We start from the raw sequence: 20702 nt of genomic DNA, 5'->3' as shown, positions 1-20702 counted from the left end.
AGTTTTTCAGGCTGGACTATTTCAGTTGAAACATGTGCTCCTTTGACCAACCAAATTAGGTACGGCTGTATGAGAAACAGAGTCCTGCCTCACACCCTCTGGCTTTCCACTGTTTTTAAGTCCTTATAAAATCACAGTACGCATAAATCAAAGGCTGTGAACAATAATAATGTAGTCCTTTTTTTAGACACTTTGTCACCATTGGAGCCAAGTCACGGCCATTTTTTTTTTTTTGCATGTTGACTGTGAAGTTACAGGAAGTTGGCAATGACTAATTTTATATTGACTGCAACTGGGAGTTTGTGACACGGTGAAATAATAATAAAAGCCATGAAGTGAGCCCTTTTCTAATGTGTGATGAATTGAGGACAAAAGCAACAGTCCTCAACAATTCAGTGCAAAACTAATATTAGGCCTTCGGTAACTTAAAATAGCTTTCAGAGTTAAAAAGTTGCAGCTGTGTCTCTTCAAAGGCACCATCTCCTTGCTGAGCCGAGTTGGAAAGATAGCAACACCAAAGCAAATTTTGCACTGAGCCTGGCATTTTTCAAAACTGTTGATTTTTCTCCCATCTCTGCACATCAAGCATGCGGGGAAAGCAGACTGCTGAGAACAAAAAGAGTTTTAACACAGATATTAAAACAGCAAAACCTGGTCTTTAAAGTGTGTGCTACATTTAAGGCGCTCTACCTCACTGTTGCTCATCTGGTAGTAGTCCTTGTACGCCATGTACACCTGGAATGAGTTCACTCCTGTAAAAACAGTAAGTCAACATGAGAGAAAGATAAAATGTGATACGTTTTATGTAAAGTTTAATTACTTTAACTACTTTTAAACAAAATCTCCCAAAGCACTCCACCCCCCTCCCCCACAAAGCTCTTATAGCACGCCATCAAGACCCACCCTTTTCCTTGATGAGATTATCCACCTCCTGCTTTACGCTGTCATTCCAGTGGGTGATGTCCACATGGAGAGAGTAGTCGCAGCAGGCTTTCTCATCAGCCCACTGCCTCCACTGGTCATGGGCCTCTATCAGACTGGTACCAGGTTCTGGCATCACATGGTCCACTGAAGAATAAAGGAAGACAAGTATTATCAGACAGAAAGAAGGGAATGAATGCAAAAAGCGATACGACAGGCGAAGTGGCAAAGAGTTGACACAAGTGGGGTGGGCATAGTCACACGTAAGGAGACAAAGAGAGGGCAGTGTCAGGATCTGTCTGCTGGTGCTTTTACTTTCTCCCTGTATTGTTTATCTTGCATAATCAGCTGTCTGTCTGAATTCCTGCAGTGCTCAGCCAGTGGGAAATAACCTTGTCAGATGTCACATTGCATTTTGTACATCTCTATCTGGGTACAGGTGTCCTTGCACAAAAATTGAGCGACTTTATAGCCACGATCACATTTTTTATTAATAAGAATGGTGCACATTTCGATGCAAGTTCTTAAATGCATCATGAATGCTTTGCATGGATGCTGCTTGCATTAGCACAAGCACATATAATTACATACATAATGTGTATATTTGCATGATTTTCTGTGCAGATTGAAAAGCACAGTACGAGTTTGTGTTTCTGTATGTGGACACAACAGGAACACAGTGCACAAAATATCCTGCTACATCTAACTCAGCTGTAATAAAATAAGGCCTCCTGCTGCCTTGCCACCTGACTGCCTTCTTTATCTTATTAAAGACAATCCAATCTGCTTATGCTAATAGGATATAGCTGAAAACAGCAGTCGCATACATACACACAAACACACACACACAAAACAATGGCAAACGCTCAGTGTCAACACTTGTTTTTGTTCACCATCTCTCAACACAACCTCATTTGCTAGTTAAGACAGACATGTACGATATAAAAAAACAAAAAACACACAAGCAGACAGCAGAGTACACATTTCCACTTTCTAACCCCCTGGAATATAATCCCTCTATGAATGGAGCTCATGAATAGAGCTTACTACAGTAGCACGCATGTTAGTGGCTTTGTCTGTTTGAAAACAGGGCCAAGAGGCAGCAGAGGAGCAGTCAGCCCAAAAGAAGTTCTAATGAAACTGCAGCATCTACCAACTGTGACAGTGTCTCATCCCTAAACTACATGAAGTTCACAAACCCACAAAAGAAAAAGCTGTACTCAAACCAGACATGGGAGAACGACACTGATGCCCTATTTCTTTGGGAGTAGTGTTTCACTCTATAACCCCCACCAGTCATCGCCCCCCACGCTCAGTCTTTTGTATGGTCCTCTTTCGTAGTGGGACCAAAACCTTTTCCCATGCCTCCCTTTCTCTTTTCCTCTGTCTGGCGTTCAGCCATCCCTCCCCTCACTGCATTTTCTTTTTAGCTTTTTTCTGAAAAAGCTTTACTATTATCAGCTTCACTGTGTGGATGACATTCCTGCAGCTCTTACCGATCATGGTTGTCCCACCAGCAAGAGCGGCCTTTGATCCCTGGGCAAAGTCATCCACAGTTGTGGTTCCACGGTATGGCATCTGGAAGTGGGTGTGGATGTCGATACCACCAGGGATCACCATCTTCCCGTTGGCCTCAATGGTTTTCACACCACCAGGCACAATCAGATTGTCACCAATCTGCCTGTCAAGTGAAGATGATGTTATCATAACTATATTAAAACCTGTCCATAAATGTACACAAACAAAATATATGTATTACTTCCCCTTTTTGATTATTTATCAAAGCTGAGATGCCAATTATTCAAATTCAGAGAACCAAATTATTCCAGAAAGGAAGACCACATAGCAAAAGGCAAAAAAATGTTTAATGGGTATGAATCGAAAGCAGAAAAAAAAAAAACTAACTGAAACAAAGTCAACCTAGCCTGAAGCGGGACAATGTCACCATCCCAACACATTAACATTTCGCTTCTGTTAAAAAGTATTTTTATAGAGGACACAAGTTAGACAGGCAGGCAGGCAGAAGCCAGAGTCTCTGTGAGTTTGCCAACAGTCCAATAGTGCCGCCGGCATGTGGGTGTTTATCATGCAACACCAGTCTTTCTGTGGGCTCCTCTCTCTGAGCTGCCTCACTTAGGGGCAATGGGGACAACTGGGAATTCAAGTGGCAACAGAACAACGGGGAAAGCGAGCGAGACAGTTCCACTGTCCTACCCCAGCCCGGTCTGACGGGGTCAAGAACAGCTGTTATCAGTTTAACTGTTACCGCAACAAGTTCAGATTGTTAGTTTCATTCATTCAGTCTGCATTCATGTCGTAATTCTTAAATTGTTTCAGATTTCCTCAGCAGTGTTTTGGAGGAAGGGTTTATAAGACTGCTATTCATTATGTAGCTGGTGTTCATTTAGACTGTAATGTTTGCTCTTCACTTAAACTTTAAAACTACCATTGCAAGTGGAGCAACCATTTTTCAACCACTACTGTCTTAGGATCAAATAGCATTCAAAAACTAATCTAATCATGATTAAACTCATTAATATTAAAGGTAATCTTCAAGGCCCAAGGTGCTCTTTTCACATCTTTTTTTATTACCGTTTTACCCTGGCATAGATAATTATTTCAAAAGAAGCCCTTTTGATTTTGAATTTCTTCAAGAACTTTAAGATTATCTGTGTTTCAGAGTTTTAGAAAAGTAAAATATTTGAATTTCTACAGCAGCACTATGCACCTTCAGGGGAGAGAAGGATTTAAACATAAAGGGAACAAGTAAGATACCACATAGCCCAGACAGAAAATAGTTGATGAGGTGAACTATAAGTGGAGGGATGAAACCAAATGGGAAGAGGTGTGAGCAGAGCAGAAAAGAGGACAGTGGAATACTTACTTAATGAGGCCATCCTCCATGTAGATATCGGCATGGAAGGACTGGTCATCATTAACGATCCTTCCGCCTTTGATCAGAAGCCTGTCGCTCTGTATAGAAAAAGATGGGCAGAGTGGAGGGAAAAGGAGGGAGGGTGGGGTTGGAGGGGATGAAATACGATAACAATTATGATTCTATGCAATGTTGTGTCAAAAAAGCTGGAAACATAGGCAAGTAAATTTCCAGTGGAGGATGATTTACTAAGCCACAATATTACTGTACAAGAATTAGAACTGTACTCTGTTTGTCTGTAGTGAGATTATCTCCTTATTTCTTTCCACCCACAGGATATGAACAATGTTTCATTCATGGCTGCTAGAGAGGGGTACATGTGGTGGTCGTGTCCCATGCAAACACATCTCACATAGCATAACTATATGGACCACCCAGAAAGTCTGCGTGCCCAGAAAATCAACCAAGATTTGCGAGGAAATGTCTTCATTTATTTGATGAACATCAACTAGTGTCAATTATTGCACAACTCATTAGACACTTTTCAGATGGCAGATGATTACATGACATTCAATATCTGGATCAAATTAAGTCAGATCTGTAACAAAAATACTGGTTGCACTGATACATAAACTGACTATGGACCCATATATATGTGAAGAGCTCTGTGTGCAGAGTATTATAACCTCCTGCATCCACACATGGGGACATTACATCCTGGCTTTGTCTGCATCACATACTCCATTCTACTTGTGTTATGCTGTAAAATAAACTCAATGTCCCCTCGTGAGCATGTATGTAGCAAAGTATGTAAAAAAAATTCACAACTTCTTTTTTTTTTTTTTTTAAATCAGTTTGGTTAATCACAAATAGCTAGAAAAAAGTAAAAATGCTCCCCAAACAACAGCAACAACAGGAGGTTAAACAGCATCCTTCAGTCTTTTGCTAAATGAAACCTTTACTTGAAAGGGGGTCCAGTAAATCACCATAATTTGCAGACCTTTCCCTTCTTTTAAAATTAAAATTACTCCAGACATAGGGATGTCATCTGGGAGGCTGATGTTGTTGATGCTCAAGCCGCTTTTAAGGTCATGGATTAACATCGTAACCACATTTATCCAGATTCTGTTACGCAATCATTTTAACCGTCAGTGTTTTTTTTCTCAGCGTAATCGTTTTATCCAATAGACCAAATGCAATCACCAATTGATCACTCAATCATTTCATGAAGCAGACAATTTCTGATCTGTGTTACAAAATAATGCAAATATTATATAATCCCTACAGAGGTAACGAACATGTTCCAAAGTAAAACTAAAAAAGCAACACCAAGTCTGAGGAGCCTTGTGCCAACACCTTTTGATGTTTTGTGGCCTGATTTGGGTGTTGTCATGACGCCACACAGTCAGACAAGAACAATTTGCTGCTGCACCATGGGCCGACTCTAGCAGGCCACTGCCATGGCAACGGGTTGACTAGAGGGAGAGAAGCAAGAGAGGAGAGACAGCATGCGCCTGGTTTCGCTGATATGCTGGCTTTGCTGACTGGTTGAGTGTACAACTGACTGTACAACAGGGTTAAGGGTTTACAGACGTAGACGGAGCAAAATGAGCAAGGGCAAAATATCTTCTTCATACAGGACTTTCTCAATAAAACAAATATGATGTAAGTAATTGAACATATTAATGCCTTAGGAAATTTAGCCTTGGATAACCTTATCACAATGACTTCATGACAAAGCTTTTTTCCCTTCACTTCATTCCACCACCTCAACCTTCTCCTTTTATGTGGAGCTCTCCACTTATGATTTAACAATAGGGTTCAGAGGTATATTTATTTGGGAGAATCCATTCTCCTGTCCGCTTCCTCGTTGCTGCTATAAATGGTCAGTTTCTTAAAGTATGTCTGAGTTAAATTACCCAGTGAATTTCAGGCACAATCAACAAATATTTGCACTTATCTGCTTCACAAATGAAAAAAAAAATGCTTTACTTATCAGCATATAGGTTTAATTCTTTTCTGTTTAGAACTGTTTTTAGGACAAAACAAGGCTTCTGCACATATCATCCTCAGGTGTTGGAGCTTGTGATGTGAGACTTGTGACATTTTTTCGAATAGATGACAAATAAAATAATCAATACTGAAAGATTTGTTGCGACCTGCAGTATTTAACTTCTGTGTAACCTTCACGAGATAGTTCTTTTATTTTTTTTATTTATTAATTTTTTACTAAAATGAATTAGTAATCGACATTACACTGAAAACCAAACAAATATAGCTTTATTTATACACCCAGTCTCTAAAACAGCAAGACGTAATTCCTTGGTCTGCTAAGAGGAACACACCATATTTTCCCATCAGCAGATGTGTGCAACAATTTACAGCCCCTGGCCGTGGACCCAGAGTTTCATCATTATAATAAACTGCAGCAATTCCTTTGAACATAACAACAGGAAAAATAAAAGTATTATCGTGTACATAGCTCGAATATCTGCTGAGCTCAAAGACACACACAATGTGGCTATTCACGAGTTGTTTGGTAGTGATTGCACATATTAGGTGGTGGTGGTGGTAGTGATGGACTAGTGCGAACCAGAACCCAGAGTCTTCCCAAGCAACCACACCCTGAAGCAACACATTACAACACACAGTCATCAACTCCTGGAACACCACACTAGCATAGATCATACTGCAAAGCTCATTGCCTTCATTAGCTTAGAGAGAACGCCTTCCAAAGAGTGCTCTGTCATAATAATTTAACATGACAACATTATTGAATGTGAATAGGGAGTGCACACAGATAACTTTCATAGCATTCCAGTAAAGGAAACAGACGATAAATTTGTCAGTTAATCAAAAAAGGTACAAAAGATGCCCAATGCTGTAAAACTATTGTAACAAAATCAGTCTTTGCATGTGACTAAATGGTATTTTCCTTATCATTTTTTGACATTCTTTGACAGATCAACAACCTAAGATAAACATAACCCAGAAAAGATTTTTCAGTTATTGTTATAATGACAGCTCCTGATGAATTTGATGTTAACCAAGTTAATGATCAATTGTTACAGCTCTACGGCTGTCAGTTTAAATGGTGGTGAAAAGCAGCTTGTAATGAGTCAAAGGAAAAATGCAACAGTTGCAGCTGCCCACAAAAAATGAATGCCACCAAATCTGATTCTGCTAAATGTGAAATATGATCTTGTCTCCTGGTCATGACTTATGGTGTTAAATATGAGACATTAGTGTTTGCAAAATGTTGTGATGTATCAATGAAGTTGACCTCTGATTTTTGTAGATTAAAAAATTTATTTTGTGGTCTCAGTGGCTTTTTGACGTTTGCCCACTCAGTTCTAATCAGTTCATCCTTGAGTCCCATGCCAGACTCGAAGAAAATCCCTCAAGGATTCAAAAGCTAATGAATTCAGACTACCTCGGCGCTCTAAAATTGGAATTTTTTTTTGTTTTTCTTTTTTAATCACTCGGAATATATGGTTACGAGTCACTGCTGTTCCATTAACATGAATAAGAATCACTATTATAAATATTATTGAATTAATAGTCAGATAGACACCTGCTTACATCAGCAGCATCAGACAAGAAGAGGTTTTACCTGATTTATAATACTGCAGCGATGGGTGCGCCATCATGCATGGGTGACTTACTGAAGTGCTTACACCCCCTCCCCCCTCCTCTCTCTCTGTCTGGCAAACACACAAACACACACACTCATTTTACCCTTTTCAATTTCAGGCCACTGGCTGATGACAACATGCAGGAGACCGCAATCACTTAACAATCAATAGCTTTCCATTTCCGTTACAACCCAGTAACTGACCATTGCTGAATTGCTCGGGACTGCATTTCACATTAGACTCTTTTTACACTCAGCGGAAACCAAGATGCTGAAACGCTTCATGCCAGCAGCTCATGTCATCGGTGCAATATCTAACAAGACAGATTTTTTTAAAAAGCAAAAAGCATGCCCAAAAAATTGTTTCAATAATAATACAAACCATGAATTAGACGCAGAATGCGTGGCCAAACTGTCGAGCCTTTTTAAAGACACATAATAAAAACAACGTGTTTTCCGCTGACATTTCTTCATCACACTTCATTAACAGAAACTCAGACTCAACGTTTACTGTGGCTTTTTCATCAATTCTGTGACAAACAGCCACAAACTGTGACAGTAACCATTTCATCTGACCACAAACAGCAATGTTGCTCATATTATTATTACAAATATATGTCATGTGACATCATGGCGGGTCAGATTGTTAAAGAATGCATATGGAATATTTCAAAATGTGTTTTCTACATCACATTCATGATTATCAAAACAACATACAAGAAAAAAATTGTAAGTAGTGAGTGAAGAGAGATAGCTCATCACCTCATTTATGAAATTCTTAGTCCAACTTTTGTCTATTTGTCTGTCTATACCACAAGACAAATGTGGTTTTGTAATAGTGACACTGGTGGATTCCAACCCTATGTGCTATCCTGTGGTTACGGGAATAAACCAAAACATTTGTTACATCTTTAACGAGACAGTGCTGTCCACATAATGAACTCATGCCACAGCTGTTACTTTTTGCTGCAGCTTCGGCTTCAACAAGAACTATTAAACATCATTCAGTGGCTAATGTGGTATTCACGAGTCCTGAGTCTAAGATTGTCCTGCATGACCACAGCGGTCTTAAGATGGTGGATTCAGTGCACGGCTAATAACATGCTTTGACAGTCTTGATGCAAAAAGGAGAGTAAAGACAGCTTAATGAGGTCCTAAGACGAAGAAGACCTCATAATTTTACTTTTTTTCTTTAACTTTGTCGAACAAAGTTGCTTGTGCTCACACATAGCTGAAGAAAGATACTGTAGACTAGTCATTGTGGATTTTCTATAATAGCCATTGATTTAAGTTTCGAAAATACAATGTCTGGCTAATGTTTTGAATTAACTTCTTCTCTTACAGGATCATTCGACTGGCGAGGGACCAGAATTTCCAGATTGACAACATTCTTGACCCAGACCGGTGACTGGTGGGTTAGCCTCCCATGTGTCCAATTATGAGCTGGTCCATTTCATGCATGCGCAACACGTGCACAGGGGTAGAGGCAAACAGTCATCTACACATCATTTACAGCCACATCCTAACGTAGGCTATCATTAGGAAGCTATTCGGTACAAGTAGGGCTGCCACGATTAGTCGACTAGTCACGATTACGTCGACTATCAAAATCGTCGACGACTAATTTAATAGTCGACGCGTTGTTTGAAGCTTTGTAAGATCCCAAAAGACGCAGGAATAAGTAGTAGGATTTAAGAGTGTAATAACGGACTGAAACAGAAGATGGCAGCACTGCATGTACAAGGATGCCAGCTGCCGTTAAACCCCGAAGAAGAAGAAACTGTGTCCCAGAATTCATAGCGCGGCCCAGCACGGCCCTGCTCAGTTTCCAACAATGGTGGCAACTAGTTTGTTTTAATATTACTCTTATTACTCTTTCTGGGTCACAAAATAAACGTTTAACACATTTTCAGGCGAGAATGTAGCTGTGTAAACCTCAAATATTTGCTCAGTTTATCAAGACACCACATATTTTCAAAAGCGCTCCAACGTTTTCGGAGACGTCTGTTACCTACTAGCTCGATAGCTAGCCGGGGGCAAGGCTCACTAGAGCCCGTGAGAACACCGGACTCTCGGCAAATCGTTTTCAAACCCACCGCCGTCTTTCGCTACTCAGGTTAAACATGATATATAAGTCACTTAGACAACTTAAAAATGTTATTGCTTGGCCTTTTTTAGTATTTTATTTGTTCCTGAGTAAATCGGTTTGGCTGAGATTAAAGTTATAGTTTTTACACAGCTGAATAAACGTCAAGCAGACAACTGATTATCAGAAGTGTGAGATGCTCGAGAATATACTCCAGTGTCCCGTTATATTTTAGATAGCAAGGAGCAGACGGCTGAGTTTATTAAACTTCACCGAAACAATCTGCAAATTTCATTTAAATTCAATAAACTATCATCTTATCTTTATTTTTAGTTGGCACATACCTTAAACACTTAAAGCTGTAAGCTAATGATAGTTATATAAGAGCAGACACATGCTGGTGCAAGCTGTACGTTTTACGTCCAATGGATGCATGATCTGATTAGTCCACTAATTGCAAAAATAATCGGTGACTAGTCGACTATCAAAATAATCGTTTGTGGCAGCCCTAGGTACAAGTACATGTTTCTGACAACAAGCATAATAAGACACTTAAAATGCCTTCACTAAACTAGACATGGATATTTTAAAGAAACTAACAAAGGCAAAATGTCTAACACTGAAGCTAGCTAAAGCTCAGAGCCAGGTAGAAGCAAACAGCTTCGGAAAGAGCCTCAGTATGAGCAGACAAAGGTTGAGAGCAATTACGAGGAAAACTAAGGTGTGTGAAAAAGAGAAAAGGGCCCTGTCATCTGCTGAAATTATAAACTTAATGGAAAATGTAAGTAAATTGTATTTGTTTTGTTGTATAAATCTGTTGAACCTTCTTTTATCTGGTAAGGCAAAATATGCCAGCTATAGAAACGATTTTTTAGTTAATTATTTGTACCTCATTCCTCTTTTGAAAAGTTTAATTTTCATTTCTTTTATTATGAAAATAAAAATGTCATGATAAAAACTATTTTTTGTTTGCATAAGCTCAATTTCTCAATATGTGCCATAATGGAGTTTACAGAAAACTGGTAAACAGAGCATTTTATCCATATCAGTGCTGAAATAAATCATTTAGTCACTAAGCTGTTTCCTGACTGAGTCAATGGTCATACTGAGACAAAACCACGTCTTCAAGCCACTTAAAGAAGTCCAGACGCTTTTCTTTCCAAGCTCCTTAGACTTCTAAAAATCTAATGACATAAGAAGAAAATGTTTATTTTACCTTAGAAGGGTGATGAATGCTATTCTGTTTTGTTTTGGGGTTTTTTTGTAGAATTTGGATCTTCGGGCAGAGTATGCACAACAGACATGAACAATGTTGATGTTGATGTTGATTTGCTCTTCCCAGGCTCACTAACTATGTCCTCATTTGCCAATCGTATAACTATTGCAGCACCAACTCTTCAAAATGGAAAAGTCTCCCTGGGTTAGCAGTAAATAGTAGCCACTGTTAGAAATTACACATTTGCAAGGACTACTGCATGCAGCCGATTCAGTACTCAAAGTGTACCAGTTATTTTCCTTCCAGTTTTTTTTTTCCAGTTACTATTTATTTATGAAAGTCAGTACACCACTGTGCAGTATAATTATAATATGCAAGTACAGTGCAGTATAATATTTGGGACTTATTTCTTTTCAACTTTTTAGCTCAGAAATAATGCAAATGTCCAAATCACACATGTTGAAGCTTAAATATTGTCAACACACTGCCACTTCCATTGCAGTACTAATGGTGATTTTTGTATAATTGTGCTCAAGTATCTCTCTTTTAGAGTTCTACTGGGTTTTTTGTGTGTTATTTTTTAAGACATATCACTGTTACAGAGGAGCATGCTTGGAGACCAACTGATATTAGTGTATTGCCAATATATTGGTATCAGAATTTATAATGTCTGATAAATGTCAACTAAAAAAGTAAAAAAAGAGACAAGAAAAATACACTTCAATAATATTATGAGTACTGATATTGCATAGCTTGTCTACCAGATAGCAATCAACACCACAAACAAAACAACCATGTGATATGAGCAGTTTAATCAAGTAATGATACTCATTTTAGTAAGCAATAACTTATTAAATGTGTGTATATATATATATATATATATATATATATATATATATATATATATATATATATGCACACACACACACACATATACATATAACAAATGTTAGGGAAAAAAATCAGATTAACTTTAATGTATCTGAATGAAAAAATAATATCAGATGATAAATTGGATTTTTAAATCACGCTATGAGAATTGGTCTTACAAATCCTGTATCGGTTGGGTTCTAAACATACCAAATCATTCATGTATTAGATTAACTAAGCTTTGCAGGTGCCAAAAAACTTAGTCAAATCAATCATTAAAAAAATTCAGCATCAAATGAGCAGAGCTTAAATTACATTTGTCTTAAAAATAATATATTACAAAAGCTTTCAGATGATTCAGTTTATTTCCTGAATGTGGCATTGAAACAGCTTGAAATGATAAAATAATATTTTTTACATATAGTTTTATTGGAAGATTTTCTGGATATGATAAAATTTATAATTAATACACTGTGTTTCCCTGCATAATTTTTACCAGAAACTTATGCCCACTCTCTGAAGTGTGCATGACCTATTCTCAAAGCTTTGGCACTGATTAAACTGCTGTCTTAATCACTAATTTAGGACAGCTGGTGGATTAGCATTAACACAAGAATCATGCAAACATCACAACTATCTAAAGTCTCTCTCACAAGTAGTATTCTCAACTCAAACTGTAGAGGCTATTAATGCCTTTCTTTAAACTAAGCTGATGAAATTATGCTAGAAATCTGAATTATAAGAAAATGTGTTCCTTCCACCTGCTTTTTTTCTTTTGATACACTTTACAGTCAGTAGTGAGACCTTTTGTCTGCTACAGATACTTCTTACAAGTGCTGATCTGTTATATTTCTGGAAGCAAAACACTGTGAAGTTCAGATGGAAAGAAATCCAAACAAACTTGTCATTCAGCTCTTAACAAAGAACAAAATGCTAAAAATAAAACGCCTATTACTGCACGGGAAGCTGTCATTTTCTGTTACACAAGCCGGCAGTAATCAAAAATAGACGGCAGGATGTTGTTCTTACTACTATGCTGACATCGACACACACGTTTTTTCCACTTTCACCGGACTGGAGGGAGAAGCGCTCATAAAGTGGGATGCAAAGTACTAATATCTCCTTCATGGTGCTTAATGAAAGGGAACGGTCCTGGAAAACTCGAGTGCGACAAAATAGGTCAAAGGGGCTGAGGAGGAGGAGGACATTAGAGGAGACCTCCATTAGCTGTGGCAGAGATCCTCGCGTCTGTAAGGAGGGGGGCATGGGGAGGCAGGCGGGGACCAGTGGAAGAGGGAAGTCATCTTGAATCTGCACCAGTGCCTCTGCTGCAGCCCTGTTGCCTAGCAGTCAAAAATATTTACTGTTCAGCAAAAAGTGTGCAGGATTTTTTTCACATTCTGGAAAAGTGAAAACAATGAGACTTATCCATCTAAATTAATCGCAGGGGCCCCTGCCAGTTAAGGTCTGGAATGTTGATCTTGTGATAGGCTGGAGTAGTGTAACCGTGCAACAATCTGGATCTGATTGGGCCAGACAGGTTGAATTTTTAACTCTCTCAGTCAAGAAGTTTGAGAAATGTCTGTTTGTGTGCATGTGTGTCAAAACACATCCCCGCAATGACAAACCGAAGAAGGGCTGTATTTTCCTGCCATCACAACTGCATGTTTGTTTCCATGGTGAGTTGCGCGGCAATGTCTGGGTGGCCGTGGGGTATTTTGTTTGCACTCAAGCCCACTTTGCTGCAGTCTGCATGGTGACGGTACAGTCTGGTGTGGCAGGGAGCTGATTTGTGGAGCGTCGACAGGGGGAACGGGTTTCACCCACAGATGCTCACTCCAGCTGGAGGGGATTACGGATGACATGTAACCGCCTGGAACAACACTGTGGCTGCTGTGAGTGGGTATAAGGAATAAAAGGGACCACACCTAGAAATATGACAGGGCAGATCTAAAACCCAAACGAAATTAAAATGCTGTAATAGAATGGACAGGCTTGGAAATAAGGAGTCGGTGTCGGGAAGGAGGCTTAGAAATAGGTAGAGCGTTTAAGGTCCTCCTGTGTAAGAATTAATAGCTGCTTTCACGCATGAACTTCAGACAGTTTCTAGGGAATCAGGTTGAGAGGCAGCACACACTACATCCACTCACCACTAAAGAATGTACCAGACAATACAATATTCACACACCAGCATACTCCAGCATCGACAACATCAAATGGACCTCTTTTGAAGTACAGATGTGAAAACAGCTTACAAACGCAATGATTCCATGGCATCAAAACTCTATGAAGAGTTGTTTGTCCAGTTACAGAGTTAAAGGCCTGGTAATGAACTAATCATTTGATTCAGGTGTGTTGACCCAGGGTGATATCTAAAACCTGCAGGCCTGGAGTTGGACACTCCTGGCTTACAGTGAAAAAAAAGATTATTTTGGTGCAACAGATGCCAACCTCTGGGGCAGCAATGGGGCAGAATCACTTTTTAAATCTACACATAGTGATATGATATGCACACAAGTGGTTCTCTGGTGTCTGTGTAGCCCCCATTACTAATTAACCAACCAACTAACTAAAAGCTAACTATGCGAAGCATAATAAATTGCTATTCATTACATTTCCGTTTTTTATTGCTTGTGTATATAGTAGATCTTCCATGTAATTAGCAAAGTCTGTTGTTTCCTGTTGTTTAGGGTCATAACTGCATTTTGACCGTACACTCTCTATAAAACGTGGATGTATTCCACGGTCATGTCTCCTTTTGTTGGGGAAGTCCTGTGTTGAAGCCGCAGCCTGAACATTTTGGCTGTGGCCATCTTGTTTTTTTGAAACCAGATGGAAACTGACTGGTCATACAGTAGCAATTTGTCAATTACAAGGTAGCCATGCCTTGATGCATAACCTGCTTTATCATCAAAGAAATTTAGTTTCAGCTCCTCTCTTACTCACATGGAGTCACAAAGCAGACAGGTCTGCATGGTTGATTTGGTAGATTTTTAAACCAGATGCAACCCCAAAAGGATTTGTGTTCCCTTCTAGAATTGAAGTGGACTCTTTCACTTGTTGGGAAATATGTAAACCACTACACTACGGAGCCACTTAATGTCTATTAACATGATGCAATTTTAATAGGATTTGAAACTAGTGCTTAAGAACATAAACTCATTAGGAAAGGCCAGTGGCTCATGTGAGCAATGGGCTTCATTTCCTCATAAACTTCTATACAGTATGACCTCATTTTGTAACCCAAGAGTTCGCCCCTTGCTGGCTATAATAAAGAATCCAAGTTCCTCCGTACTGGCTTTAGTTCTCAGACAAGAAGGCTATGGCCATCTTTTATATACATGTTTATGGTTTAGATACAGAAAAGACAAAGACAACAGTGCTTCTGTTATTTATTTGAAAAACATCCATTACTTGTAACAAGAGGTTCTTGCTTTAGTCTGCTTTACTGAAACAACGTGACACTTTCAATTCTCCTGGCTTGTCTGCGTGTGAATAAACCAATAACGCAAGTATTGTGTGTTTGCATTTCTAAGAAGCTGATCAAATGGTTGGAGGGGAATCACTACTACCATAAACTCCAAATCAAACAACAACATGTGTTGTTAGTCCATACATTGTTGAACATAAAATACATTTCTCATAAAGTTATTGGAGGTGGGGCCCACCAGACCCCCGACGATATGATACTATCACAATATTTCACTCATGATACAATATTATTGCAATTTTTAACATTTGGTGATAAGCTCAGTATTGCAATAACATCTACTGCAATTTATCACCTTTTTTCAACTGCAAATGATGTCCTCAAAATAAAAATTTGTCAATATCGGTTTTATCCAATAACATAAAGTTATCGACGTCGTTTTTTGGGGAGGGGTTTTTTGCTCCAAAATGACACTGTCAAGCAACACTGTCACTAAAACCTTCAATAAATGTTGCCATAAGATGGAGTCAGTCTGGCATGAATCTGATATCAGTCTGTAATTGAATAAGATCAAGTGGAAATTTTACACTCTGTCAAGCTAAGTGCGTCCAGGGTCGTTTGAGCCAATTTATGGTAAGTATGCTCGACTAACCTTGTCTCGGGATGATGGTGCAGGAGATGAGCCCTCTTGGGGCCCAGGGTCATCGCTTGTTGTTAGACTAATATATTTTCAAATATTTGTTATTTATTCATTTATTAATATCAATATTATCAATATTTTTATACAATATCGCCACACAAAATATTCCAATATGCCAAACTGATTTTTTCCCTACACCCTTAGAGGCTATGGTTATAACTTGGATGTAGGAAAGAACATAGTACACCCTGCCTTGTCAACTGGACGCAAACAGATTTGGGAGCAATCCACTCAGTGGTTGACCCAGACATTGTTTCAAATCACTTTTCAAAAGCACTTAAATACTGTTGGAATAGTCACCCATATGTTGAGATCAGACCATAATTAAATTCATAAAACAGTGAAAATGTGGTTGCTTACATCATAAATTACTCCCCTTCAACTGAAACAGCATGAAGCAGCTTTAGGACGTCCATGAAAAACTTGTATTGTGGTACTTTCTGTCAGTCTGTGTTAACGTGCTGCTTACAACTGGAGCTTTTCTAAATCCACAAAAAAGCAAGCTCAGTAACCAAATATGATATATCTTGAGGCAATCAACCAACATAGCTTACTCATGTTACTTTTGCTGGTGATCTGCTAAATGCTTTCTGTTACTTTATTGCTGCATGTGTGTGTATTTTTGACACAATTAGCATTCCCTTTGTATGTTTAAAACCCCCAAACCTACAAAACATCCTTTACTTTAGAGGTTATTGTCATTCAAATTGCCAGCACTTCTAGTGACTGTTAAACATGCCTGCACTATTTTCATAGATTTTCATATATTATAGACATCTCCTAATTTTACACTAATAATGTTTACACCCCCCCCCCCCCAGTTTACTCCCATTGTGTACAATCAGCTGAGGAGATAAGAAAAAAAGCAAAGTCTCCCACATCTGAGCAACACACCCCGAACTGCAGCCTGAGCTTCAACAATGAGTGCTGGAAAACAGGCGTTTCAGATGCTCACACACAGAAAGAAAAAAAGGAGAGGGAGAGGTTCCTCTGCAGTTGTAACACACACCAACACCCAGCTGGCAGGCTGTGTAACACCAGTCTGCCCTGAATTCAACCCCCCACCCCGCTCCACCCTGAATGCTCTGAGCCGACCCTGAATCTTTCTCCTTGTGGTGATGCAGAAATACAAGCACCCCTTCACAAGGCCAGCTTATCACAGATGGGCGTGTATTTCCCCCACCTCTCTGTTCCTCCTGTCCCTCTCACTCTCTGCTGCTGCACCAGCCTGAAAGACAAACCCTGTCTATGATTTCCGAGGCCCCCCTATGAAATCACAGAGAGGGCTTTTTTCTGCAATAAAACAATTAAGGGCTTCAGGAGAAACAATGAGTTAATGTATAATAAGTGACCATTATTTTTAGGACCCCCTCCCCCCTCCTTTTTCAGTCATTTGCAAGCATCCAGGGCATTGTGACCAGAATGTGCCATGATACTTTTATGTATGTCATGAAATCACTGTGCACCAAAATGGCAAGAAGGGTATTCGAAAAATGAGATCAACATTACTGTTCAAAATCCTCCCATGAACAAGACCAGCTGGGCCTTAAAAAGCCCCACAAGGGTTGGACACGTTCTTCTAATATCTTTACGCTGTAAATCTAGGTGGAGTGTAGGGGAAAAAATCTAATTAACTGCATTATTCTAAATATATAAGAATGAGTTACATATTTTAAATCACCATAAAGTCTTCGTTATGCACTGAAGACAGCAGAATTCCCTGCATAAACCTTACAGTGATTTTTTTAGTGGGCGAGCCGGTATCCGTTCTGCACAACGGCATGGATCGCTTCAACAAAGAGGATGCAGGACACCTTTAAGAAAACGCCTTATCTCCCTGCCTGACTGTAACTATGGTAGCCAGACATGCCATATCATTGTGCGTATTGTTCCAGCGGCTTCCTGCAGTCGGCTCTGACAATAGAAAGAGCATTTTCATGTTGCTCTGGGCTTGCACCGGTGTATGTGACAAAGATCCATCGCAGCGGCGCAAAAAAACGCTGAAACCTTCTGCAGTGATTTGAAGCAGCAGCCATCAAAGTTCCTGCAGCCAGTGAAGCAGAAATAACTCTTTACTCACTGTGATCTTTGGGATGTTCTTTTTTCCTTGATAAGACATCTTCTGTTCGATTCCACCTTTTCTTTTTTTTTAAAAAAAAATACCGAGCTTTTAAAAGCGATATTCCCCCTTTTATGGATGCTGCAGCGGCCCTCGCCTGGATGGGAGCTTCAAGGAATAGTCGCCCCTCTTGTCAGTGCGATGTGGAGTGGTTCGCAGAGTGCTATAGGAGCGTCTGTGGTCCAGGCACACGGCCCCTCCCTCAGTATGCTCAGTTTGGAAAGCGTGATGTCACAATCTTTCCACCGGAGGGCGCAGTGGAGAAGCTGGTGAACAGCCTCCAGCCCGCATCCTCTTCTTTGCGTTACACTGCTGTCACACGTTGTTTTTTTGTTTTTGTTTTTTGTTTTTTACATAGAGTGTGCTGCGTATCCAATATCTGTCATCACTGACCTATCCGAGATGCCTCTTGCCTCAGAAATAGCAAAGTCCTTGAAGCAGCTGGTTTTGAGGCGCACTAGTTTGTGGTGTAGTCTGTGCCTGTGTGTTTACGGCTGAAGTCACTGAGGTCTGATTGATTAGGGGAAAATTGGCAGAACTAAGAGGAAACAAAGGAACACGGGATAGAAATCACCATCGTTATTATAAACAATATGTAATGGAAAGATTTACTCATTTTAAACATGTCACTGACCTCACTGCCGTGTGTTAATCATACATATTGGATGTTTAAAATTTTGCCAGTCTGCTAAATAGATTTATCGGCAAGAAAAAAAATATTCCCTTTGAAATTGTAGACTTTATATCAGTCATAACCAGGAGGTTGTGTGTTTTGTTTTGGTGGACACAGAAGAGCAAAATGGTGTGGCAGCTGTCACAGAGCTTGCCCGTAACATTGCACACACACACGAACACACACACACACTCACTCTCTCTCTCTCTCTCTCCCTGCATGTTCCCACCCAGCCATGTGTCTCCATTGTTTGAACCTAAAGTGGGTCCCTCTTCGCTCTGCCACTCCCCTCCTCAGCCCTAATGCAGCCATAATGAGATCCTGAGAGTGACATGCATGTAGGAGCAGGTGCGTGGCAAAGGGTGTGCCTATTTGTGTGTCTATATTACACTAGCAACTTAAAATATGTTTATATATATCATACTTCATTTTGTCTTTTTTTTTTTTTTTTAAATATTGCTTTACAGAGTAATGTAGGTTTTACAGTACAGTTCTACCCAATTGTTGTAGAAAAATAAGGGTTTAAATCTTTTTTTTTCTTTTTCTTTTTTTTTTTTTGCTACAAGCAGACACAGGGCCTTCATCCTGGCATGTCCTTTCATGGCAGTGAGGCAGAAAGGCATTACCTCAGCATTTCCAGGACTTGGAGAATGCATCAGCGCTACACACTCAAGTTTGCAGGCTTGCTACCTCTGCAGACCACATTAACCGGCTGACACTGACAGACAGACAGGGTGCAGACAGATCAGGGATGCAGAAAAGTCTCTGTCAGGTCATCAAGCCTGTTGGAGCACATTTCACACCACAGTGAATGGAGTGAGAAGCTTCCAGTTCACTACCCAACAATCATATAAAATTATATTATCAGTTTACACACGAGCACAATCATGCTGACCACCTCAGCCACTATGTGATCTCTTCATATAGACATTGGCGAATTGAAGAAGACTAAATGATCTAGAGTTGTTTTGTGGTAGTGGGACAATTCTGAAAATGCAGGGGGAGGATAAAGCAACTAGGCTACGCAGAACGTAGAATTAAACCTCCTAAAATTTTTGCTTAACTCTAAACATTTAAGGCTCTATCAGTGCTTAGTCTTGACCGATATGAAGACATATGAAGCAGCATTCTTCTTAGTGTTTATTTTTGGTCCCTTTTATGAGTCATTCTCCCAAAACACTGAATATATTTATGGTACAACAGCATCTCTTTACTGCACCCAATATAATTAGAGTTATTTTTCAGACTTAACCAGAATGAGGCACAGACATCATCTGTTTCTATCTGCTGATTATAAAGACTAAACTGAGTGTTATATGCAACATTAGTAGAGTGCTTATTTCATTTGTTCCTAGAGTATCTCTGTGACAGCTTAAAGAAGCATGCGTGTGCATGTTTTAATTTAGACAAGCCTACATGTCATTGTATATGTATAGTTTTATGCTTTCTGAATGCATGTCTCAATGTGACTTCCACCCTGCAGGACATCACAAAAAAAAAAGAAAAGAAAAGAAAAAGATGGGGTTGGGGGCATTTCCTCTCTCTCTGGACATCTGGTTAGCCAGTCTCCATTATTCACTCCACTGCAGCAGCTCACAGCACTAATTAGCCCACCAGACAGGAGCAAAACCAATAAAATCTATAATTATGATTGTTATTGTTCAGTATTACTACAGCAAACAGGGAACAACACAGGAACACATAGTGAGCAGTTCAGTTCACCATAGCCACAAAACAACGAATGATATTGAGAGTTTGCATGACAGTGTCAATAATATCATGACTTACTGTATTTCAAATCAAAGTGAACCTGGTGTACTCAGATAGGAAGGAGGGGCAACAACATTTGTCATAAAAATACAAACGGGCAGCTTTTCCACTCGTCATTTGTTTGCCAGACGAGGATGCTGTTAAGTTTTACTGGCACGCTAAATGTACCAGTTAATAACAAAGGGATAAACACATCCTGCCTTCCCTGTGTCCTCTAACAATTTCCAAACCAGGGGGGAAAAAACAAAAAACAAAAACACAACCTTACTCTCTTGTCTGCTGGTTTCTGCTGAATCATCTGGTCCCCTGAGAGCAGCAATATTGCAGTTCAGTATCAGCCCACATGAGGGAAAAAGGCCACCTGCCACGCTGAAGAAATCTATGTTTATTTTTTTTTTACAGTATTTT

The 20702-nt window shown here is 39.5% G+C and overlaps 1 protein-coding gene across 3 annotated transcripts in view; it reads right to left on the bottom strand.

Annotated features, from left to right (window-relative positions):
- The window catches only part of dpysl3 (dihydropyrimidinase like 3), a 48967-nt gene that overhangs the window by 16358 nt on the left and 11907 nt on the right, over positions 1-20702 (bottom strand). For 2 of the 3 annotated variants that reach the window (XM_063488300.1, XM_063488299.1), the window contains exons 2-5: positions 3806-3894; positions 2418-2602; positions 904-1068; positions 691-752 (exon numbers count right to left, since the gene is read on the bottom strand). In XM_063488300.1, coding sequence (XP_063344370.1) covers positions 691-752; positions 904-1068; positions 2418-2602; positions 3806-3894 — 501 coding nt within the window. Of the gene's footprint in view, positions 1-690; positions 753-903; positions 1069-2417; positions 2603-3805; positions 3895-17812; positions 17989-20702 lie in introns of those variants that run through there. The other variant, XM_063488301.1, reaches the window with a different exon arrangement.

Source organism: Pelmatolapia mariae, linkage group LG10_11 (assembly GCF_036321145.2).
Source record: "Pelmatolapia mariae isolate MD_Pm_ZW linkage group LG10_11, Pm_UMD_F_2, whole genome shotgun sequence".
In the NCBI taxonomy this organism is placed as follows: domain Eukaryota; kingdom Metazoa; phylum Chordata; class Actinopteri; order Cichliformes; family Cichlidae; genus Pelmatolapia; species Pelmatolapia mariae.
The sequence above is the reverse complement of the archived record's forward strand: the minus strand, read 5'-3'. Positions and strand labels throughout refer to the sequence as shown.